This window comes from Balaenoptera ricei, chromosome 4, assembly GCF_028023285.1.
Source record: "Balaenoptera ricei isolate mBalRic1 chromosome 4, mBalRic1.hap2, whole genome shotgun sequence".
NCBI classification, from domain to species: Eukaryota; Metazoa; Chordata; class Mammalia; order Artiodactyla; family Balaenopteridae; genus Balaenoptera; species Balaenoptera ricei.
The window spans coordinates 32,680,594-32,706,385 of NC_082642.1; the positions used below are offsets into that span (position 1 = coordinate 32,680,594).

Here is a 25,792-nt window from a genome sequence, read left to right on the forward strand (position 1 = left end):
AGTAGGTCTGCTGTTTGTCTGTGTTTTGCTCCCTAAATCGCTTCTGAGACAGTTTCACACATATGTAAATGAACAGGAATTGAGTGAGAGTATAATCTAATATAATCTTTATGACCTATCACAAAATTTTATCCTATTTTATTAAGAAAATCAAATTCTATGAAAACTGATTTGGTTCGGAGACTTTTTAAATGTTTCACTTTTGTTCCAATTAAGGAATTTAATCAAAGGTTTTGGCTGGGTTTGTTTGGTTTTATTTTTCTAATGAGAAAACTTGAGGTTCTGTAAGCAAAGGCACACTTTAATTCAATTCAAGATCAGTAGATGGGTCCAGTTTTTTATTCATGACCTGATTGTATAGCTGATTCAGCTGAGAGGATGCAGTGGCTTTATTGTGTGTGATGTTGTTTTTCTCATTCCTCTGTGCATCAAATAAAAAAATTAGTCATGCAATATTTACTCTCTGGGCAAAATAACATTTTTCAGCTGCTCAGACTTCCCAAAAATTAGTGGGAATGACCAACATGGAACAAAGGGGCAAACCCCTCTAATCACTTCATTTTTGAGCAGAAACATGACATCCCTTTCAGAGCACTGCTTGGAAGGCACTTGAGAAATAGCCAACCCACCAGCCATTCAACATCTTGTGGTTGGCTGTACTTGACAACGCTTGGGTCAAATGCCTGTAAGAGCACTCTTCTGCAGAAATAAGCATCCTGAGTGCAATGATATATTCAGATGTCATCTCTGCTTCCTGATTTTACTTGTCTTGACTCTCCCCCTACGGTGCATATAAATACACCAGTAATATTTTTTAAATGCACATGTGTTTTGCTTTTGTGATATTTCTTTAATTAATCTTGGATAAGCTGTCTTTATGTCTAAATCTTTTTCCATACAGGATTAAACCAGGTTTTACCAAATCATGCTTTATCACTTCCTCCTTCCCTTCACTTAAAATTCTAGAGCAGAACTCTTTAATCTGGGCCCTTGGACCCGGCCTGTAGGAAAAGGCCATGAACCACCTGAAAATGTACACAAAATTGTGTGCGTGTCTCCATGTGTGCTTTGTCCTGGGAAAAAGAGCATGTCTTTCTTCAGGTTCACAAATGGATGTATAACTCCCCCAGTTTTAAGAACTACTGTCACCTAGATTTCCTCCCTGTCATTTCTATTAGTTAAGAAATGCTCAGTTCTATCAGATGACACCCCTGGGTTCTACTGAGTACACATAGTCACCACCTTCCTTTTCCATTATGACTCACTCCTGATCTCATATTTTCTCTTACTTTCTGAATTTTGTACTTTCTCTGTTCCAATTTAAGTAACATGAGAAAGAGAGAGAAAAGAGATATTATATACTAATATAATATTTGCCACTAACAGGGGTTGGCATTTCTTCATGTGGCATCTCATTTAATCCCACTGCAACTGTACAAGTTTGATAGTGTCCCTGTTTTTACAAATGAGAAAATGAAGCTCAAAGAAGTTAGTGATTCCCACAGATGGAAGGAAGAGTCCAGATTTAATGGAAGAGTCCAGATTTAAATCTATGTTTGAATGTGGAGTTTATTCCTTCACGAAGCCTTTCCAGACAGAATAAATGGTCATAGCTTACTAATGGTGTCAGCTTTCATAATGTGTAATTTTCACTTTATTATTATTCTCCATCATCAAAAAATACATTCATTATACTTTGTGCAGAAATCTAGTACAAATTTATAAATGCTCATGTGTTGCTATATTGCATCAGTGTTGTCATATTATTGCAGAGGGCAAGAACAATTTATATGTTCATTAATTCTTTCATTTTTAGAAATAATATTTACTAAACTCTACTATTGTTAGGGACTTTGCTAAGTTCTGGAATAATGGTTCTAAGTTCTATCTTCACATCAGATTCTACTGGAGAACTTTTTTAAAATACCAGTACCTGAACTCGGAACCAGAAATTTTGATTCACTACATGGAGGTGGCACTTGGACAGTGTATTTTTAAAATGCTTTCCCAGCTGTAGTCAGCACTGAGAACTATTGTTCTAGAGGGTGACTTTGCAGAGTCAAGGGACTTTGGTCCCCTAGATCTGCAGCATCAGCATCACATGGGAACCTATTGCAAAGGCAAATTCTCAGCCCTTCTCCCCAACCTTCCCATGTGTTGTACCAGAAACTCAAGGGATAGGACCTGGCTGTCTCTAACAAGCTCTCTAGATATTTCAGAGGCAAGCTAATGGTTGAGAAACACTTCTCTAGAGACAAGATAAATAAGACAGAGTACTTGCCCCTGAGCATTTCTGTTTGATCTCAAGGAACCCAGTTGTTTCAAATCTGCATTTTAATTACCTAGCACAGTTCCATAGTCTATAACTTTAGTTGATAAAGACAGCATTATTACTACTTAAACAATGTAATGACTTTCCATCTCTTCTTGGGCAGCCATTAAATGAAGTGTTAATAAGGAAATAGTGGTCAATGACCAACATCCCTTAACAAAAGTCTCATGGACCTTATGGGTTGAGCTGAATTGCCATAGTGTTTCATAACACACACACACACATAGAATTTTTAAATATAAAATTTTAAAGAAAGAATATTTCCAGTAAAGGATTTTAAAGTGGTCTTTGTGTTGTGTTTTCATTGTATTATTATTAATATTATACTTGCTATTTCCCATCTTTATTAACATAGCTTTATTACAGCTTTATGATAGTATAATTGACATACAATAAAATGCACATACTTGAAGCATTTAATTAGATAAGTTTTGACACATGTATACACCAGTATCGTGAAACAGTTGTAGGGGGGCACCCAATTCCATTATAGGAACCTCGTAGTTGTGCAGTTTTCCCCCACCACCCCCAAACAGCAGAATGAGGTTGTAGAGAAGGCTTCCTGAGGAAAACATGAGCTAAGACCTATAAGGCAACTGATATCAGGTCAGGTGGATAAAATAAGGAAAGTTTGTACGGGATAGAAATAAAGCCCATCAAAAAAAAAAAAAAAGAAAAAAAAGAAATAAAGCCCATCTTGCCTATATGAAGTCTAGATTCTTGTGTTGGTTGCTGTTTACTATCATGTAGGGTTGAAAAATACCTACTCAACCCCTTTGTTTCTTAAAATTCCAATTAAGAAATAAGCTTAACAGCTAGTGAAGTATACAACACTGTTACCGAGAGTAGAAATCCCAGGTTCTGTCACTGCAGGTAGTTCTTGCATTAGAGTAACCTGTTCATCTTTGACCACCAATCCACTCTTGAATGCATATTTCTCTGCTGTGTGTATTATAAAAAACAGTTGCATGAAAGTGATGCTTTTGCTTTCAGAACCATGGAATCTAATTCCTTGCCTTTAACTTCCTTCTAACTTTCTTCTTTCTCCTGAGCAACTTCGTGCATCCTTAAATGTTCATTCATCATTATGCCCAGGTGCTAATACTGAGACTTTATTTTGGGGGCTTAAATGCTCATTTTTTTTCCATTGCAGGTTGGCTTCATGAGTTGGGAAAGAGACTGGAATCTCCATACTATGGTAACAATACTTTGGGGGGCCCGTCGATCCGAAGTGCCTATATTGCCGCTCTGTACTTCACACTCAGCAGCCTCACCAGCGTTGGGTTTGGGAATGTCTCTGCTAATACAGATGCAGAAAAGATCTTTTCCATCTGCACCATGCTGATTGGTGGTAAGGAATATTCTTCCTTTAGACCAAGAGAAGGAACAAGTGTCTGCCAAACGGTTGCTGTTATGTTCCCTCTGTCCTAAAACCCAATACAGGGTAGATTGGTTTACACTGGAAGAGTCTAAAAGCACTAATTAGGAAATCAGTGACCAACAGTTATATATACATGTAGCTTAGCAATGAAAGTCTGTGATGTCAAGAATTCCATGTTCTGACAGATGAAGAAATAACCATTTACCTGATGGTTGATTTATATATATATATATATATATATATATATATATATATATATATATATATATATATATATATATATATGTTTTTAATAGAAGTACTGTTGATTTACAATTTTGTGTTAGTTTCAGGTGTACAGCACAGTGATTCAGTTATACATATACTTTTCCAGATTTGTTCCCTTATAGTTTATTACCGAATATTGATTATAGTTCCCAGTGCTATACAGTAGGTCCTTGTTGGTTATCTATCTTATATGTAGTGGTGTGTATATGTATCTGATGGTTGATTTTGAAAGGTCAGGCACTCTGCTTCCTAACATGCTGTTTACCTTTAGTGTTTGTGAGTTACATGAGTCTGAATCACAGGTATACATTTGAAATGCCATTTTATAGCTCCAAACAGGTGAGTGTTATCAAATTTTATTAATACTACTATAGTAAATTAAGGATGTTTGATAGATAACTTAGTTAAAACAAAAGCAACAAACACCAATGCAATAATAATAAATATTTAACCTTTATTAATTGTGGTTATGTTCCATTCTCTGTGCTGAATGCTTCAGTACAATACCTCAAGCAATTCTGAAGGCAAATCTATGGGTTCAGCACCATTATTATCCCATTTAACAAATAGAGAAGTTATTATGCTATTACGTCTGAGCTTCAAACCCAGCGTCTGTACTCCGCTTTGTATTGCTGGGGTTTGGACTCCGCAAGTCTTATTCATCTTTGCCAGCTGCCATCAGTCACTTCTCCCAATAGGGGGCGCCAGAGGGAGACTGGAGGCAGGAGGAGGGGAGAAGGAACTTCCGGGTTCTGATGGGTGCAGTGTACCTTGAGTGGCAGGCCACCTCAGACAGCTGCAAGTGGTTCCAGCCTTCAGCCTCTTCAGGCACTTTCAGAAGCAGCCTCATTGGGCTTTCTCAGAGATACCAGCACCTGCTGGAGGTACCCCTGCATCCAAAGTCAGAGCCCTGACTCCTCGTGGCTCCCATAGCTTCTCCTCTGGGCTCCTCGCTGCTGATAACCCCACTCTTCTCTTTGTTCATCCAGCTCCAAGGGCAGAAGCTCCTTCCTGCAGCTGTCACACTCACGTTACCTCTATCTAGACTCCCCTTCTGATCATTCAACACTCCAACATCAGGGAAAACAGTTCTTTATAGTAAATTCCCCCAGATGAAATATTTAGTTTCATTTCTCTTTTCTGAACCTCCTAACTGACAGGATTGATGTCTTTATTACCCACATTTTTCAGACGACAAATCTAAACCTTGCAGAAATAAAGTAAAATTTTCAATGCCATACAACCAGTAAGTAAAGAGGCAGGTTTGGAACCCAGGTGATTACTTACTTCTGTCATTAAATACATAAATGGAAACATGTTGAATTATAAAGCTGTTCTCATGGAGATGTGGGTGTCTACCTGGATTGAGTAAATATTCCTAAGCCAGAGTTCTATGAGTACTTTGTGCCCCACCGTATTCCCTCAAAAGCTTGTTATGTCATGTTCTCTTTTTTTTAATTTAATTTTTGTTCTATATTAGAGTATAGGTGATTTACAATGTTGTGTTAGTTGCAGATGTACAGCTAACTGATTCAGTTATACATCTACATATATCCATTCTTTTTCAGATTCTTTCCCCATATAGGTTATTACAGAATATTGAGTAGAGCTCCCTGTGCTATACCGCAGGTCCTTGTTGATTATCTATTTTATATATAGTAGTGTGTGTATGTTAATTAAGATTATCATGTTCTCTTAATGACCTTAGTCCCAGATATCACTTTGAGGTTTGAACCTTATTATAGAAGATGGTTTCTACCAACTTCCTTGCATAGATGTGAACTGATTATGTGGGACTTCAAGCAATGAGTCATCCAGCCTACCATGAAACCAGAGCAGCATAAAGGCAATCTTTCCCTCGAGGAGTTTAGGATCACCTTGGAAGAAATATGTGGAAAGAGTTTTAACAATACCAGGCAGTAAATGCTAAGTGCCAAATCAGTTAGGAAATTGAGAAGCAGTGAGAAATGGGGCCAGGGATTGGGAGAATTTCTTGGAAAGGCAGAGTTGCTGAGGTAGCATGCTGGGACTGCAGCACTTGGAAGAGGGTTTTGGCTGATGTAGAGCAGTAACAGCCTAGGGAGCAGAGAACAGGAATTCTCGTTTTCTAAAGAGCTGCAATGTGCCAATCCCGTGGTGGTGATTTTATACCCAGTATTATGGCTTATATAATTGCTGCTCTCCTTGATGGCCCATCTTTCAGCCTAGCAGAATGACAGGCATTTTGCAAACAGACACAGTCTATATTTATTTAATATTTGCCCATGTTTCTTCTACTCCTGATGGAAATTTTTGGAAATGCTCAAATGCTCAAGGCTTAACCTACTAATTTGACATTGGAAGAATATGTTAGCTAATTGAGCTTATTTCCTGTTGATTCACTAACTATAGTGTAAGTGGTCCTGAATCAGAAATTGTTAAGGATATTATTATTCCCTGCTATTCATTGTGAGTAGAAGCTAAGCTGGTCACAAAGCCAAAAGATATGGGAAATAATCAGATAATGCCACTTTATCACTTGGTAAATATTTATTGAGCAAATTATCCTGTTGCAAAACCAGCACTCATTTGGAAATGGCATTAAAGCATTTAGGTGACTTGAGCAGCACTTAGGAAACCATTGGTTTTGAATGGCAAATGTCATCTGAGTAACGCAGATTTATTAATTAAAGCTTCACGAATCTGTGTCTGTGGGAAATAACTCTATTATTGTGACAATTACCCTAGGCTAAGAGAAATGATGCCTTCATTTTAATATTTCCTAGTTAATAAATTACTGGCATAATTTTGAGAACTAATCATAAGAGCTCACAATATTGAACACTTTGTTCATTTAATTCTCGTAACTCCATGAATTAGAGGTTATTAACACCCCAATTTAGAAGTAAGGCAGCAGAAGTTTAGTGAGTTTAAATGCCCGGATTCACTAAGACCTAGAAAACTTTTTGTAAAATATCCATTTCATTATATACTGCAAATTGACTTTATTTTTTAATTTCTATAAATGTATACAAATAATTTATTTTTTTAATTTAAAGTATGTATTACCATGGAATCAACGCTAAGTTATCTTATCAGGAATCCCCACACAAGGCTGATGAAATTGCTAATGACAGGGATGCAATATTTACTACAAAAGCAGGCAGGAGTGGTATTAAATGTTGCAGGTGAGTGTAAGAACCCCAGATAATTATCCAGGGCAGAGGGGCTCACAAGCTGAGTGAGGAGGAGGAGGGGGAAGGGAATGCTTCCACGTGAGCATCTGTAATTAATGAGTGTGCACACCACTGATTTATGGGAAACATATTTAAAACTATCAAAGAGATTAAGCAAAAGTAATGAAAAAAAAATCCATACCTAGATAAATCTGTATAAACTTTGAGAATACCCAAAACAAAGAAAGAATCCTAAAAACTTCAAACAACTATTAGAATTAATAAGTGAATTTAGTAAGGCTGATGGATATAAAGTCAATATGCAAAAATCAATTGTATTTCTATATATTAGTAACAAACAATTAAACAATATAATATTTTAAAAATTATAAAAACATCAAATACACAGGAATAAATGTTTTAAAATGTGCAACACTGGGACTTCCCTGGCAGTCCGGTGGTTAAGACTTTACCTTCCAATGCAGGGGGTGCAGGTTCAATCCCTAGTTGGGGAGCTAAGATCCCACATGCCTTGCAGCCAAAAAACCAAAACATAAAACAGAAGCAATATTGTAACAAATTCAATAAAGACTTAAAAAAAAATGGTCCACATCAAAAAAAATTTTTTTAATGTGCAATACTATTATACAGAAAAGTATAAAACATTAGAAAATTTACAAATAGTTTAAAATAATGGAAGGATATACAATGGTGATGGTTTTAAGACTTAGTATTGTAAACATACCAGTTTTATTCAAATAACCTAAAGAGTCAATGCAGTCTCAATTTAAAAAACCCAGTAGATATGTGTTTGCCTGTATATATATGCCTGTTTGAAAATTGGCACGATGTTTCTAAAAATTAGAGGAACAGCAGAACTAAAATGATTGTAAGCAAGCATAAAGAAGAACAAAATTGGAATATTTATGCTGCAGGTATCATGATGCGTAATAAAGTCACAGTCATTAAGAAAGTATGGTTTTGGCTCAGGAATAGATAAATAGGCCAATGGAATTGAAGCGCGTGCAAAAACCTGCCCATAAACATATGGTCACTTTATTTATGACACTGGTGATACTGTAACACAAGGGGGAGAAGATGATACTTTCAATAAACATTGCTGAGTCAAATATATATAAATATACATGTTGAAAAACAACCTTGACCCCTCTTAAAACTAAGTTGAAATTAATTCCAGATGGATTTTGATCTAATTGTGTAAGGGAAAACAATAAAGCTTCTAAAAGCTAACATAAGAAAGTATTTTCATGACCTTGGGTTTGGCAAAGATTTCTTAAGCATGACTCAAAAAGCCCTATCCATAAAGGAAAGATTGATAAATTGAACTTCAGAACTTCTGTTTATCAAAAGACATTATTAAGAACGTGAAGCAGCAAGCCAAAGGATAGAAGATATTTGCAAACATGTATCTGACAAAAGACTCTTATCTATTATATATAAAGAACTCTAACAAATCACTAAGAGCAGAGAACTAAAAAACGCATTAAAATTTTTAAAAAGCACTTCAAAAATAGATTTTCTGGGCTTCCCTGGTGGCACAGTGGTTAAGAATCCGCCTGCCAATGCAGGGGACACGGGTTCGAGCCCTGGTCCAGGAAGATCCCACATGCCGCGGAGCAACTGGGCCCGTGCGCCACAACTACTGAGCCTGCGCTCTAGGGCCCGTGAGCCACAACTACTGAAGCCCGTGCATCTAGAGCCCGTGCTCCGCAACAAGAGAAGCCACCGCAGTGGGAAGCCCGCGCACTGCAACAAAGAGTAGCCCCACTCGCTGCAACTAGAGAAAGCCCGCACGCAGCAACAAAGACCCAACGCAGCCAAAAGTAATAAACAAATAAAGTACAAAAAAAAAAAATAGATTTTCTTACTTGAATAGATGATAAACATATAAAAAAAAAAGATGCTCAACATCATTCATGTAGGATATGCAAATTAAGATCAAAATTAGATAACATTTGCATTCACCAGAATGGTATATGAAAAACACTAATAACCCTAAGTGTTTGAGAGGATAAAGAACATCTTGACTTCTCCTATACTGTTGATGTGAGTGTCAGTTGGTACAAGAGTCTTGTCAGTATTTACCAAGTTTGAACATATCTGTATTCTGTGCCTCAACAATTCCATTTGTGAGTGTATATCCAACAAAAAATCACATATATTCACATCGAAAGACATAACGTGGAAGCATTACTGCAAAAGTTTCAAAGTGGAAATGCTCACTAATAGGAGAATAAATAAGTAAATTATGAAATAATTATTCAATAAAGTACCATACAGTAATGAGAATGAATGAACTGTTATGTTACCACATGGATAAATCTTACAAACTCAATGCTGAGCAGAGAAGACAGACACAAATAAGTACGCACTGTATGATTTTGTTTAAAGAAGGTTCAAAAGTAGGCAAAAGTTATTGATTGCAGTATAACTCATAGCTGCAGTTACCTTTGGTGAGGGTGCTGGTTGGTGACTGTGTGGGACACCAGGGAGCCCTGGGTGCTGATAATATCACGTTTATTCATCTGGAGGTGATTCCATGGATCTGTTCACTTTGAGAAATGAACTATACATTTACTATTTGTGTAATCTTCTCAATGTGTGTCTTTGATACTAATTTTAGTTTGTAAAATGATAATAGATGAGCTAAAAATAATAATATAACTATCAGGTGTGGGATGAGAAAGTGAATAGCAGTGAGCTGAGTTCTCACTTTTCATGTCAAGTTGCTTTTTAGGTTTTGTCTTAATATGATAAGTTAAGCAGTAGAAGTGATATCTCATGATCTAAAATATTGGTGATAATCAGAAGAAGACCTAAAAGAAATAATTTTGAAAGTTTGCCTTTGGAGAGTGGGATGGGGATGATGGGAAGGGCTTGGGACTGAACTGTTCCTAAATTTTCCAAGCTACTTGCTTATGATTATAAAACTTTTTAAAGAAATTATCAAACTGCCAGAGGTTCATTTTGGTTCCATAAATATTTATGGCACACTAAAATTATGCCAGGCACTGTGCTAGATGCTAGGGAAACAAAGATGACTAAGATATGATGCTTTCCTTCGAGGAGTTCACAGTTGAGTAATGGAAATAGGTACTCAGGCAGATGATGTTCTTTCTTTTTCCATTTTAACTTTTCCTATTATAATGCACATTTCGAAAGAACTGGAAAATCTACATAAAAATAAAATTACATATAATCCCATCACCAAAGGATATTCTTTTCAGTCTTTTCATACATTTATTCCCCCATTTTCTAAGAGATTTATATCAACTACACATATCATTTTTGTCACCAAACAAAATATATTGAGAACATTTTCCCATGTCTTTTAAAATTCCTCTTTCATATTTATTAATGGCTGCCTGATGACTGAGCCCCAAGTGTTGGGATCATCACCTCAGCCTCAGAGGTTAGATATAGCTTTCTAGTGAAGAGGACTCATCACTCAGGACATGTCCAGTTTAAATGAGGCATTGTTGCCATGGAAGAGGTAGAGTGAAACTCTTAACAGCCAAGGCTTTCCTTGGGTCCTCTTATCCTATAAATACTACCCTGACGTGATTTTTTGGACCCACAAATTCGCTGTTTTTAAGGTGTCTTTACACTGCCGTTTCAAGTCATCATTTAGGAAATTGTTCTCACTCTCTGTTCTCCCTGCCATCTGCCACTCACAACCCAGTGTACTTATAGCAAGGACTGGAAAATTCCAGGGCAATAAGTCGGTGAGAAAGAAGAGGAGGGCAGCTAAGGTTACCCAGAGCCTGAGCTCTGGTCTCCATTTATAGCAGGAGAGCACAGTTCCCCTGTAGACTCTGAAGGCACTGCAAAGTAGTTGACTAAAGAAATCAGAAATGATGATCTCAGGACAGCAAGGTTGCCCAAAATCCAAAGAAAGAAGTGGTGGGGAGGGAGAGAGAGAGAGAGGAGAAGGAAGGAGGAGGGAAAAAGGGGGGGAAGGAAAGGAAAGAGAAAGAAAAGAGGGAAAGAGAAAGCCAGGCAACCTATAAGAATGCATTTTCATTTGAAGTCTGTTTACTTTCATGTCAGATCCTGAGTGTTGAGCCTCCTCTGAAAACCTGATATTCACATGATCTTTTACAAAATGCATTCTATACAAAACTCCTCCGCAAAGAAAAAGAACCTCCCACAGACTCAGCAGCAGGCCTAGCATGCTACTTTAAGAATTATATACATCAAATTTCCTAGGAATAAAAAGGAAAAGTGAAGGATAATTTCCAGACTGACCTGGATATAGAAGTTCTTCAGTCAAAATTTCATAGTAGATGGAATGATTTGGTCTGACAGTCACAAACACTCTTCGCCAGTGTGAAAATGATAGCCAGTGACAGAGAGGCAATAATAACTTTGGAAAACTGAAAAACTACGAGAGCTAGCGTTGTATTTTTTGAACTACTTAAATTAGAAGTATTTTCCTATGCTGAAATGAGACTTTGAAATTATGATGACTCAGACATAGACTAGGGCTTTTCAACAACACTTATGAATGCTACAATGAATCCAGTAATTCATTTTATTGATAATGTACAATTAGGACGCTAAGTGATCTGAACATATTACTTCTCTTACCTTAAGTGCTTTACAGGCATTATAATTAAGCAAAGTTAAAATCATACACATAATTAAGGAAAGCAGTGTTAAAATAAATGAAATAAAATTGTTCTCAGTACTCAGTTTAATCGCCATAAATGATTATTACTACGTACTTTCTACAGATGGTGAGGCTTCCAAACACTGAGCCCATAAGTATATTAACAGAGCCTGAAATCGGTGTTTAATTCCTTCGACTTGGAGCAGAATCAGTTCTTTTCTTTGCTGAGTGTTTATCATAAATAGAGGTCTCCCCTTCCAAATAAAATATTTAAGCGGCAGAATTGTTGTGCTTCTAAAACCATACAGAAGAATGAGCCTCTACTTAGAACCTGCCAATAAGCGTTCAACATTTAGTTGTTAAGCAATATACGTTTTTCTTGGGATATTTTTAACCCTTTGGAAGACATTTCATTTTTGAACACTTAGGAAGAATCTGCACCTACGTGTGCTTGCATGTAGCAGGCATTTCTTGACTATTTCTTGAATTTCCTCCATCAAGAAGTTATTTCCACAAAGAACCACTCAGTTATTTGACAGGTTGCTGGAAAACCTTAAATCTGGGTTTCTCCTGCATATTTTACACCACTGAGCATCCTGGAAATTCATAGCACTTTTCACTTTCATGGGAAAAATTAACATAAATTGAGCACCCACACACAATTAAAGGCACTTTAAAAAAGATATTTTAACTCTTTAAATCCTGAAATAACTCTATGAGTAAGGTACTGTTATGCCCATTTACATATAAGGAAACCACGCAAGGGAATTACATATCTCACCTGGTTTACAAAATTAGAAGTGGTAAAGCCAGAATTTAAATCTAGTGGTGTCTGATTCCGAAGTCCATATTTCCTCTGCAACATTATATTGCCTCCTGTATATAGACCCTAAGTTTAACCCTATTCTAGTAACTTCTCCAAAATATTGAGGCCTTCTTTATTATGGGGTGACTTTACTGGCATGGTGACCGTATTTTCCATAGAGAAATGATGATGTATAACCTGATAAAGAATTTTAACTCCAGTGTTAGATTAGGCTGAAATTAGTATGACAAAAGTTGATAATTTCTGGTAAATGTAACCGAAAGAAAGAATTCGGGTTGGGGCTATCTTGAAATATTCAGGAGGATGGATGTAACAACAGGTCGACACATTTGCACTAATTATCAATTCTGGTGCTAAGAAACTTTTAACATAGTTCCTTGGACGTTGAGATTTGGGCACAGGGACATTTATGATAGGTCTTAATAGACAAACTAGAAATTTTTAGTCTTTTTTTTTTTTTTTTAACTAAAAACTGCTGAAACCAGTGATTTCACCCAACCCCTGAGCTTCTTACCTCCTTGCCAGTCCCATGGGGATCAGGGCTGAAATCTGAATATCACAGAGAGTTGATCTGTCCGTAAGTGTGGGCACACTTGGGTCTTTCTCTTTCCCAGTTTCACAAACCCAGGTGGGTCCAAGGCTTTCTCGGGCTCCTTGCTGGTGTCTGCTAGGCCATTCCCGTTGTTTGACCAACAACTACTGCTTAGTGCAAAATCCTCACATCTTTTCTGACTTTGAGATACTTGACCACTCCCCACAGCAGGTGGCTCCTTGGGAAGTGAAGTCCATCTGCTTGCTCACTCTATGTTTTTCCAGGAGAAAATCCATCCCTAGTCCCCATCCACTCTGGAATTCTGGTGAACAAAGCCTGCTCTCTCATTACACTCTGGTGGTGCTTTTGGGAGGGGAAGACTGACCAAGAAATCTCATTGAAACAGGAGTCACATGTTCGTGTACCACCCGGCTCTTCTCAGAGGGGTGGCGAGGAATCTAAGCAGAATATCTGAATTCTTTGTTTCTTGAATGGTCTCAGGATTTCTAATATCTACGTCCCTTAAAATTAAAGTGACTAGAGAGCTGGGGTGGTGTTATCTTGTCTTCAGATTGCCCAGGAAATCCTCAATTACATTTCTAACACCTTTTTCAGTACCTTTATTAATAGAAACGTGTCATATTTAATATCCTAAAGCTAATTTTAAATGATGGCTTTGGGGAAGAGACTAATATTCTCATAAAGGCTAACCAGATTTGTATTATAGACTTACTTTTGAAATGTATTTGTTATTATAATAAAAATAACTATTAAGCCCTAATTTGATAGCTTATTCTATGAAATTATTAAAACCATTTCATCATACCTACACAGTTATACCCAACGATTAAAATAATACAGATGTGAATAGAGTACAAAAATCAAAGTTTGTCATAGCCAGGATGGCGGCTAACAGATTAAGTGTGGGTCAAAGTGGTCTATTGTTCTTATTACTGAGTATTTTTAAAAGGTATTTTTACTCTGATCAAGCCACGTGGAATCGAAATGACTACATCAGGATGCACCCTGTGGCACTGCAGCTGCAGCAAAAAGCCTGTTTCAAAATAGCTGTGTCAACGTGGCCAGCTACGTGTACTCCGCTGATTCAGGATATATAGACTGTACATTTATACATAAGGAGGAAGCCCCTCCATCCTATTTTTCTCCCATTATATGCCATGTTGTTTTCTCTAGCCTTGATGCATGCCTTGGTGTTTGGAAACGTGACGGCGATCATACAGAGGATGTATTCCAGGTGGTCCCTCTATCACACTAGAACCAAGGATCTGAAGGACTTCATACGTGTCCATCACCTGCCCCAGCAGCTCAAGCAGAGGATGCTTGAATATTTCCAAACAACCTGGTCAGTCAACAATGGAATAGATTCCAATGAGGTAATGTGCATTTCTCATGTTGACGTTTTCAGGCAGAAAGCACGTATTCTAAGGTAAAAGCAAAGTGCTCTAATGCAGGTCTCAAAAGGGAAATACACACCTACCACCTTCTTTATCTCTTTATTTTTAGTCTCTCATGACCTCAATACATCTTCTTTCATCTGCTCTGGCTTATGTTTTTACAATGTCACTTTGGATTGGCCTGTGTTTTACAGTAACTTGCTACTTTGGTCAATCAGGCAGACTTATTTTCATTCTCATTGACCCTCTTTGAAGGAACCAATTCTTATGACAGTTGAATGATGGAATCATGGAATATTAGATTAATCAAGTTAATGTTTACCTTTAAAAGCAACAAAGTAAAAAAAAAAAAAAAAGAAATGGCTTTTCAGCAAACATGTTATCTTTGGACATCCAGAAACACCGCAGACCTCCACTGTAGAAAAGGTATCCTATAAAATCAAGCAACCATTCCACCAACCCCCCAACGAAACCAGTCATCAATATTTTTAAGTGATTATTTGTTTTTTCCTCTCTTCAGATGGTCATGACAGCAGAGGAAACACTAAAGGGTCCAAATTCCATATCTTCTGTCCTGAGTAGGTGTCTTTGTGAGAAGCAAGTCACAAGGAACTATATGTTTCATTCTAGAGTCTTTTATTAATTTATTCTATTTCTCCAGACTTATTAACAGCTGATTATTTAGGAGCACACAACCAGGGTCACAGTCATGGAAAAAATCTCTCCAGGATTATTCATATGTATATTTCCTCTTCTGTACTATGGTTGGTCAAACAGTGGGAAAAACTTCCTGTGGTCTTATAGTCAATCAATTACGCAAGACTGACCCCAACTTGTTTCCCTCTTTCATCTTCTCTGACAGCTTTTGAAAGATTTTCCAGATGAGCTTCGTTCTGACATCACCATGCACCTGAACAAGGAAATCTTACAGTTGTCCCTTTTTGAGTGTGCCAGCCGGGGCTGCCTCAGGTCTCTGTCCCTACACATCAAAACCTCCTTCTGTGCTCCAGGGGAGTATCTGCTGCGTCAGGGAGATGCTTTGCAGGCCATCTACTTTGTATGCTCGGGTTCCATGGAAGTTCTTAAAGACAGCATGGTGCTGGCGATTCTTGGTATGTCTGAGTTGAAAAGCTTCATGAAATTTTACTCTGGAGCATAAATTAAGGAGATGAAATGGGGGGAAAAACTGTGATTGAGAGAAGGAAAATTAGGGATGAATATGTGGATTCAGGATATGGGTTTAATTTGCCAAATTATTATTATTAGTTTTTATTATTATTATTAATTTTTATGCCATATATTGAGTTTACACTGTGCTAAGTGTTATATCCAACACATGTTTTGATTCTTGTTAAAAATCCAGTGGTGTAAATATTATCCCCACTTTACAAGTGAATATATCATATCTTAGTTAACTTAATTTGTCCCAAATAACATAGCAAGAGAATGAACACAGTTCTTTCTGATTCCTAAAGCCAGATTATAAATTATGATATAGTCTGCATCTTGGTGAAACAGCTGGTCAGTTTTCAGAGGGCATTTCTGCATTTTTGTGGAGAATCAATTCAGAGAAGAACATTGAAAATTGTTTTATCTGTGCTAGAAATTACACAAAAAATGATTTCGTATTGAGAATAAGCTCTCATAGCAATCATAGCAATCATTAACTCAATTCTGTCAAGCTGATGATAGGCTTTTTTCACTCCCTCAAAAATTCATAGGACAATTTGTGAATATTTTGTACCACAAAGTTGACTCCAACTATTAAGACATAATTGGTGTTCGTTGAAATGTAAATGTCAGCTGACAAAAGATGACATGCAGGGTTAATGTAGAAAAATTGCTATCTGCAATTTTATGTGTACCTCTTCTAAAAATCACTTTCATTTGTTTATCTGTTTGTTCATTTATTTATTCAACTATTATTTCTTGAGGGCCTACGAATAAATTAGGTACTGGTCTAAACGATATATTTTGAACACCAGTGTAGAATGATAATGTTCAGAATTTGTGTTAATTAAAAGTGGCTAATGCAGCACTTTTCATTTATTTTTAATTTTCATATTTCAGAACCTACTATCTGTGGACAACCCAACCCTTTACAAAGTATTTTCACATGTGGGACCTTAGTTACGTTTTCCTAACACAAAGAGACAGATAAGAGAGGTATTTTCTCATTTTTTCTGAAGCCAAAGCTAACCTAGGTCTTCAGACTCTGTATCCAGTGTTTTTTCCACCTCTGAACAATGCCTTTTATTCTATATGATCATTGTTAAGTCTGCAGTCTCTGGATTTTAGCTAGTAAGCTTCAAGATAGGTTATATTTGGGAAGAGAGAGGAGAACTAATATTGATTGATTCCCTAATGTGAGCTGGGTGTTGTATGTCCATTATCCAATTCAAATCTTGCAACCCTATTAGGTTGCTATGATTATCCCCAGTTAGAGGTGCAGAGATGGGGGTAGCGAGGGGTAAAATACCAAATGGAAGAATGCTTTCCATTGCTTCCCATTGACTTCAGTTTACCACATCCCAGATGAAAGGTAGGGTTTGCCTTCCAAAGTTTGTGCTCAATTCTTGATTCACCTCCTTATGTTTTTCTCCTTAATAGAAAGGCATGGAAGAGCAACTAAAAGAGTGTATTTATCCTCAGTGTGGCCAGCTCATTATCAGTGGGAGAGTGAGACTCTGTATGTGTGTGTTTTTCAAGAGGAGAATTTAACACTCTTCCTGCCCACTTCTCAACTCTGTGAAGTTAAAGATCAGTCATTCTATCATTTTTTATTCAAAATTAAAAGTGACAATCATTTTTAAATTTGCTTCAAAAACCTTTCTTTACCTGTGGGTTTCCTTAGTACCACTATCGGTTTTATAGTCTGTCCATTGACACAGTCTGCTTTTAAAAGGGCATTTAGTGCCATTTACAGCGACATGGATGGACCTAGAGATTGTCATACTGATTGAAGTAAGTCAGATAAAGACAAATATATGATATCGCTTATATGTGGAATCTCAAAAAATGGTACAAATGAACTTATTTACAAAACAGAAATAGAGTCACAGATGTAGAAAATAAATTTATGGTTACCAAGGGGGAAAGGTGGTGGAGGGATAAATTGGGAGATTGGGATTGACATATACACACTACTATATATAAAATAGATAACTAATAACCTACTGTATAGCACGGGGAACTGTACTCAATACTCTGTGATGACCTATATGGGAATAGAATCTAAAGATGAGTGGATATATGTATATGTATAACTGATTCACTTTTCCGTACAGCAGAAACTAACACAACATAGTAAATTAACTATACTCCCATAAAAATTAATTTAAAATAAAATAAATAAAATTAAAGGGTATTTAGTTATTTTTCTAGCAGCTTATGGTTTGATATACATGTAAGCAAATAAATGCACTATTTTTAAATGTATGTAATGTGGGTTTTTCCATAATTGTGGTGAATTTTTAAATTTGGTAACTAGCAACAGTTCTAGGAATGGAATACGAAGGCATCATCCCTGATACTATGCCACGATAGGTACAAATTTGATGGCTTGTATGTAAATACTATTGTTTGTAATATACAATTCCATCGGATTTTCTTATTTTTAAAAAATTCTACTAACAACTAAAAGACTTAGTTCATTGCCTTGTGCTTCTGGCCCGCATTTCCTCCATAAATTGAGCTTCCCGTAATTAACGTTTTCCCATCTTTGCTGCTACCATATATCTCTCAAAAATGGACATGACCATTTGAAACACGCCTATGTTATATTGGGACTAAACCCAAAGATAATAAATTAGTAATATTTTCTCTCTGTGGTTAGCATTATTTCAACGGAGATTGACTATTTTACTTCCCCTAGGGTAATATTATCTTATGGGCCAATTTAAATCAATACTGACTTTGATAAACTTAAGCACATGGCTTAAAATATAGATATTTAGTACATGTTCACTCTGCCAACAAAATAATTAATACATAATGTCGTACGGGAAAAGTATCACCAAACAGCTGTCAAGCCATAATTTATTCAAACAATCCCATCGTCCTATCAATTCTTGAAGGCATTCTTAATCTGATGCTTTTTGGGGAGGCAGTTGACACAGAGGCAGGGATTTTTCCAGGGATAGAATTTGTCTGCCTTATACACATTCATTTCATGTCCTGGTAATTGAACACTTTCTTCATCGTGATTTAAAAGAAGATGACAGGGCTTCCCTGGTGGCGCAGTGGTTGAGAATCTGCCTGCTAATGCAGGGGACACGGGTTCGAGCCCTGGTCTGGGAAGATCCCACATGCCACGGAGTGGCTGGGCCCGTGAGCCACAACTGCTGAGCCTGCGCGTCTGGAGCCTGTGCCCCGCAACGGGAGGGGCCGCGATAGTGAAAGGCCCGCGCACCGCGATGAAGAGCGGTCCCCGCACCGCGATGAAGAGTGGCCCCCGCTTGCCGCAACTGGAGAAAGCCCTCGCACGAACCGAAGACCCAACACAGCCAAAAATAAATAAATAAATAAATAAAAAAAAAAAAAAACAAAAACAAAAAAACTGCTAACTCAATTTTTAAAAAAAAAAAAAAAGAAGATGACAAAGCACGGATAAATGCCCTCTTCACAGATGGCATTAGTCTACCTAATTATAATCAAACATAAGTTATAGCTCTAACCAGGATGGTTTGCACATGCATCCCATCAACGTTTTTTTTGCCCAATGGAAGAATAATGATTAGCAAATACCAGTAATGGAATTCTGAATAATAGAGACTCTAAGGGACCATAAATATCTTCTTTTCTTTTAGAAATAAGGATACTGAAACCCAGTGTAATTAAGAAACTTAGATCTAGGCTCTAAATCTAGGTAGTGAGTAATCCACAAAATCATAAAATTAGTGAGGGTGAGGACCACGCTCCAGCTGAGGTCTGGCACACATGTCAGTGGTCCATAATTATCCATTGAATAAATAAATAAACTAGAATTCTTTCTAAGATGCCAAGTTTAGCAAGATGCTGGAGTCATTGTGGCCGAAATCACCAGGTATGAAAGTATGATGACCCTAAAGTTTTTCCAAACACCAGTTGCTTAACAGAAAATGTGAATTCTCACCGTGGCAACATGGTGCATCATGGTAAATTCTCCTCAGGTATACAAAATTTGAAAATTTGCTGTATTCAGTCCATCCTGGCTATATTTACATCTTGCATCAGTATCCAACTTTGAGTTTTTGAGCAGCAATTTAGATTTCTAACAAAACATGCAAGAAAAAAAATGTCCAAGTTTAGCAGGATTGGTGACAACAATAAATCAAACTTGAATTCTTCAGCACTATGTGGCTGTTTATTCTCTTAGTGTCTATAAATATAGATTTTAGTCTTTTTTCTTCTGCCAAATAGGTTCAATTTCAAGGTTTTAATTCAAAGATAATACCTAGAATAATTTAAAATGTTTTGATCTGGCACAAATATTTATGAATATCTCAGGTATTCATGGTTGATGTGGCACATCTCCTTTTACTGTCAAATCCAATAAAACAGACTTTTATTGAAGCCTGCTGCATGCCAGAGACTTTGCTTTCAGAAATTCTGGGCACAGGAAAAAATAAAAGTTTCAGAGTTAAAAACTAATTGAATGATAATGGACGGGGCAATTTGTTCTATAACATTCCAAAGATATTATTTGCTTGGTGGTTTTTGGTTGGTCAATTAGTGGTTGTTGGTTTCCTATGAAATGAAACAAAGTGGACATAAAAATATATAAATAAATAAAAGTTATTTTATTTATTTATAGGCATGATGATATTTGAAGACAAAGCAAAGACAAAGTAGAAACTCCTAAGTTGGAGCCTTGAATCCAATGCCAGCGTCCTTTGTGAACTTGGTCATATTACCTCAGCTTTTAACCTAAGTTTGTCTGAGAATTGAATGGATTTTCTTGCAGATTTCTCACATGGACGCTGAGTGAATTAATGGCTCTGTCTAAAATAAAACTGAAGCTGCAATCAGCTCTTTGTTAGTAATTACAATTATGCTCACCCACCTGCCAGGTTAAACTGATTCGAATCAATTTTAAGATTTTAAAGATTCAAATAACTTGTCCAATATTATCTAATCAGCAAACTGGAGGAAGTAAGCTAGTTCCCAGACAGGTGAAGTGTAGCCTAAGACTGATCGACAGAGGTGTTATGGACAAAAGATCAGAGATGCTGGCTGTGGGGTGGGACACAGAAAATGGGAATAAAGTAGTGTTAGACCATCTCTCCCCACAGTGGAAGAGCTCATAGTTTTTATTTATTCACTTTCTTTGTTGCTGGAGAAAATGGGATTTTTACACTGTCACAGAGCATTAAAACTATGACTTGTATTTTGCATTTTTATGTAGTAGATTTCATGGTCTGTGATGCCCAGTAGTTGCCTCTGCCTCTCAACTCTCCTCCTCCACGCCCCCCGCTCCTGTCTTGTAGACATGTTCAGAGATAAATAAAACAACCCGAGTATATTAGATGGTGATGCTTATATTATTGTCCAAAGTGCTAGAATCAAAATGATTAATATACTTCTTGATAGTCTAAACCTCAGAATCCTGGAGCATTTTTACAGTCAGAAAAACTGAGCCATTATTGTTTCCCTTGAATGGTTAAAGCAACTGTGACGAAAAATGTCAACTGCTTTGTCTAAAGTCATTTATCAAATCCTGTGAGGGACCTGTCTGGAGCCCATGTATGACCTACAGTTCCTAACTCTCAGGCTCCTAGGCTTTATTCTCTAGACCAGTTTTCTCAACTGGGGACAAGTTTGATTGCCAAGGCACATTTGGCAATGCCTGCAGATATTTTGGGTGTCATCTCTGGGAATGGATGATGTGAGATGCTGCTAAACATTCTACCCCATACGGGATGCTCCCCCTGCCAGCAAAGAATGATCAGGCCCCAAATCTCAACACTGCTGAGGCTGAGAAACCCTGCCCCAGATAAAGGTTCCTCTTCTCTTTCAGTGTAATTTCAGAGAAATGAAGCCTGTAAATCAAACAAAGTTACCAGTCCCAAGCTTGCTTTTCATTAAAGCTACATGTCTCTTTTTTTCACTGTTTCAAGGGAAAGGGGATTTAATTGGAGCCAATCTATCAATTAAGGACCAAGTGATCAAGACCAATGCAGATGTGAAGGCGCTAACCTACTGTGATCTCCAGTGCATTATCCTCAAAGGACTCTTTGAAGTGCTGGACCTTTACCCAGAATATGCTCACAAATTTATGGAAGACATTCAGCATGACCTCACATACAACCTTCGAGAAGGTCACGAGAGTGATGTAAGTCTGACTTCTAATTGGTGCTGAGACCCAAACACATGGGGCCTGGAGATCATTTATAACAGGAAAGGCACAAGTCCTGACTTCACTTCAAATAGTCTCTGAGCAGATACGGTAGGGCTGTTCGGTTACTAATTGAGCAGTTAGATAATTAGCTACAAGTCAAACCTGGAGCTTGTTATCAACATTTTAGGAAAGTATTATTTACGGATGACTTCTCTTAATTCAGTTTCTTTCTTGTTTATTTTCATGTGCTTATAGCCAGAATCAATTTCAGGGACATATAATATTCAGCTAGAGATGTGTGACTTCTCCCGAACTGAAAGATTTCTGGATAGAGTATGTAGTGCAGAGTTTGCTGTGTGTGTAATTATTCACTACTCCACTGGCTTGACATGCATTTTGCTTAAGAATATCTTTTTATTTGTTAACCGGTACTCAAAACAGCCTATCTTAAAATGAATAAATATGCACGGAAGGATTCAAGCCAAAGATTGTCACGCTGAAAGCATAATGAACATTTTCTGAAATTATATATTTGCTGCATGTTTCAGTTTATACAAACAGCTTTCCTGTCAAAATATGTACCAAACTGCATCCCGTGATTAAGCTGCTCATGAACATGACTTCATTAGATGTGTCAGAGAGACCAATGATTTAATAGGGATGATTGTTGAAAGGCAAGCCAGAGCACGTACGCAGAGCATTCTCTATGAACAGAAGCCTTGATCTGCTGCCTTGAGCTTTGTCCCAGATATCTGCTATACTCGATTTTTTCCCTAAGGGTTTAAGAAACGAAGCTCTTGTTTTGACTAACCCACTTGTGGGGACATTTTGTTCGTCATCAGTATTCTCCACTTGAAAGGTAAAGAACGAACCCAAATTGCATATGACTTCATCTTGGTGGAGGATATCAAATGGCAGACAGTATGTAGATGGTATCCCTTTCTGACGTTCAAGATTACCATTTTTTTTTTTAATTTTATTTATTTATTTATTTTTGGCTGGGTTGGGTCTTCGTTTCTGTGCTAGGGCTTTCTGTAGTTGCAGCAAGCAGGGGCCACTCTTCATCGCGGTGCGCGGGCCTCTCACCATCGCGGCCTCTCTTGTTGCGGAGCACAGGCTCCAGACGCGCAGGCTCAGTAGTTGTGGCTCACGGGCTTAGTTGCTCCGTGGCATGTGGGATCTTCCCAGACCAGGGCTCGAACCCGTGTCCCCTGCATTGGCAGGCAGATTCTCAACCACTGCGCCACCAGGGAAGCCCCAAGATTACCACTTTTGAATGTGTGCTTCAAGCAGCAGAGGAGGTATCAATATTTATTGCAAACATATTTGTGCTAAGTACTCTGCCTGTGTAAAACATCTCATTTAGTGCTTAAAGCCACTGTTGAAGGTGAGTGTCAACTAGGTTTTATAGGACAGAAAACAGATGCAGAATGGTTAAGTAACATGTGTGAGGTCACACAAACTTGTAGGTGGCAGGGACAGAGTATGGGCACAGGTGTCTGTCATTTTAAAATCTGTAAACTCGTAGTCATGTTGTCTCTTATTTATTTATTTATTTATTTTTGGCTGCGTTGGGTCTTCGTTGCTGCGCACAGGCTTTCTCTAGTTGCGGCAAGCGGGGGCAACTCTTCACTGTGGTGCGCGGGCTTCTCATTCCGGTGGCTTCTCTTGTTGTGGAGCACAGGCTCTAGGCGCGCCAGCTTCAGTGGTTGCAGCACGTGGGCTCAGTAGTTGTGGCTTACGGGCTTAGTTGCTCTGTGGCATGTGGGATCTTCCCGGACCAGGGCTCGAACCCATGTCCCCTGCATTGGCAGGCGGATTCTTAACCACTGTGCCACCGGGGAAGTCCTCTGTTGTCTCTTCTTCTTGAAGACACTCTTCTTCTCTTCCCTTTCAATAAATCGAGGTCTACGACTATAGTTGCCTTTTGTGCTCTCCACGACAGCGTAATGTGACAGCTATTTTTGAAGAGTGGAGGTGAGTTAGGGCATCGAAGTCACCAAAAACGGAAAAAGAAATGAGGGAAGAGAGAAATAGCCAACATTCCTCAGCATAGACAAATGGAAAATATGGGATCTCAACCCCTAGTTTCTTCTTATTTGGTTACTTTTAAGGATTCTTACCTTTAATCCATTTTTTATCTTCTTCTTCTCTTTGCTGAAACATTAATCGTAGTGATTTTAAAACTCCAATGTCTGAATTGCCAATGAGACTATTTTCATTATCTGTTATTTCTCTTGTGTGTTTTTTTGTTGTTGTTGTTTGTTTGTTTGTTTTGGTTATTTGGCCCCCACCCATTTTTTTTTAGCAGATATCATGATTTTGTTTCATTGTAGATGTTGTTTATGAAAAAGTGTTCACATTATTTTCCTCCAAATAGGGTTATCGTTTCTTTTGGCAGGCAGGTAGAGTACCAGCAAATCACTTTCATCCTGCCCACAGTTCCTCTTCAGCTCTGTTAGGCTGATCTGTTTCAGTGTTGCCCTTAATCTGGTGGTATAGTGCTCACTCCTAAGACATGATTTTTTTCAGGATCTCAGCTAAAATCCTTGGATGTTCACCAAGGCTCCTCCAATTTGGCAGGCCTTGAATTCCAGCCTGCATCTCCTGAGCATCACGTGGTTATGGAAATCACCTGGTTTCTTGGAGCATCACCCTGTGTAGGCTCAAATGGGGAGCTGGCTGATGCCTCAAGGGCCCCATTGATGCAGTGACCTCCTCTCTGGGGCTTACTCATCAAATCCCAGGTGGTTTGGTACACCTAAACGTCCTCGGCCAGGAAGACTGCTCCTTCCTCCTCCGCCTCACACTGAAACAGCCGATTCCCTCAGGAAAACACTTATATAAACATGGTCTTCACACTGATGGGCTTCCCTTTTCCCAGGCAGCACAGCCCCTTCAAGTCTGACCTAAGTTGCTTGCTCTCCAGGGCTTTCAAACAGTTATTTTATGTATTTTGTCCAGATTTATAATTATTTTTTAGTTCAATATAAGCTATTTCATTGTGGCTGAAACCAGAAGTCTTGTTTCTTTACAGAGGACTCCTTCTAAGCTACATTTTAAGGGCTAATGGGAACTGGTGCTTACCTCTGGGACCCTTATCGTTTTATATTTTGTGTTTCCTCATCTTGTATCACTCAGAAGTTCTATTTACATTATATCCAAGATCCTGGGATGCTATACCTTCTAAAGGTAAATTTGGACCACCCTGACCCACAATTTTATACCCCAGGGGAGAAGTCTTGTGCTATTTCTAAGGATACTGTGACTTTGGGAGGAGCTTATATTCTGACGATTACCTGTGGTCATGGATTCCTGCTCTCTGCACAGCAACTCTGGTGTCAGACCAGTGTGGAACCCAGCCCTCTCCTTAATTCCCACACACGTGCAAACAAAAATATCCAATCACACAGGGTTTCTGGTGGGTTGAAGCCTGTGTGAAAGGTTGGTCAATGAGTTCTAGAAGGAGGAACATTTGCATGATGGAAATGCAAACAGTATAAATGTGACTTCACTCTATATCCTTATTCTTAAAACTCCTGTGGCCGCCCTGCCCCATTGTTCAGCCCTTTATTCTTGCTCTCACCTCCTCTCCTCTCTTGATCCTCTCCCTTCATCCACAAATTCCCCATTGTTTCTGACACATATTAGCTTAACTCTCTCAGTTTGATTGCCTTGTGTCTTTCTAATTTTGCCTTCTGGATATCACCTTCTATCCCAAGTAGCTTATAAACTATCAGGTGACAGAGAACATTACCAGAACATCTGGATAAAGAGGAGACTGATAATCAACCCATTCTGAAATAAAGACCAAAAAAGCATTTTAAGAAATAGTCAAAAGGTATGCATGTAACTGTAAGCTGTGACTCCAGAACTCTGATAAATTACGTATCTTTAGAATAGTAGCTCACCCAATTCCCACAGGAAAACTAA

At 37.9% G+C, this 25,792-nt stretch overlaps 1 protein-coding gene across 1 annotated transcript in view; it reads left to right on the plus strand.

Moving 5' to 3' along the window:
* Window positions 1-25,792, plus strand: part of KCNH8 (potassium voltage-gated channel subfamily H member 8) — a 403,459-nt gene that overhangs the window by 313,703 nt on the left and 63,964 nt on the right. Inside the window, exons 8-11 of the mRNA XM_059921945.1 lie at window positions 3,486-3,683; window positions 14,321-14,520; window positions 15,404-15,653; window positions 21,639-21,853. Of these exons, the coding sequence (XP_059777928.1) occupies window positions 3,486-3,683; window positions 14,321-14,520; window positions 15,404-15,653; window positions 21,639-21,853 (863 nt within the window). The remainder of the gene's footprint in view (window positions 1-3,485; window positions 3,684-14,320; window positions 14,521-15,403; window positions 15,654-21,638; window positions 21,854-25,792) is intronic.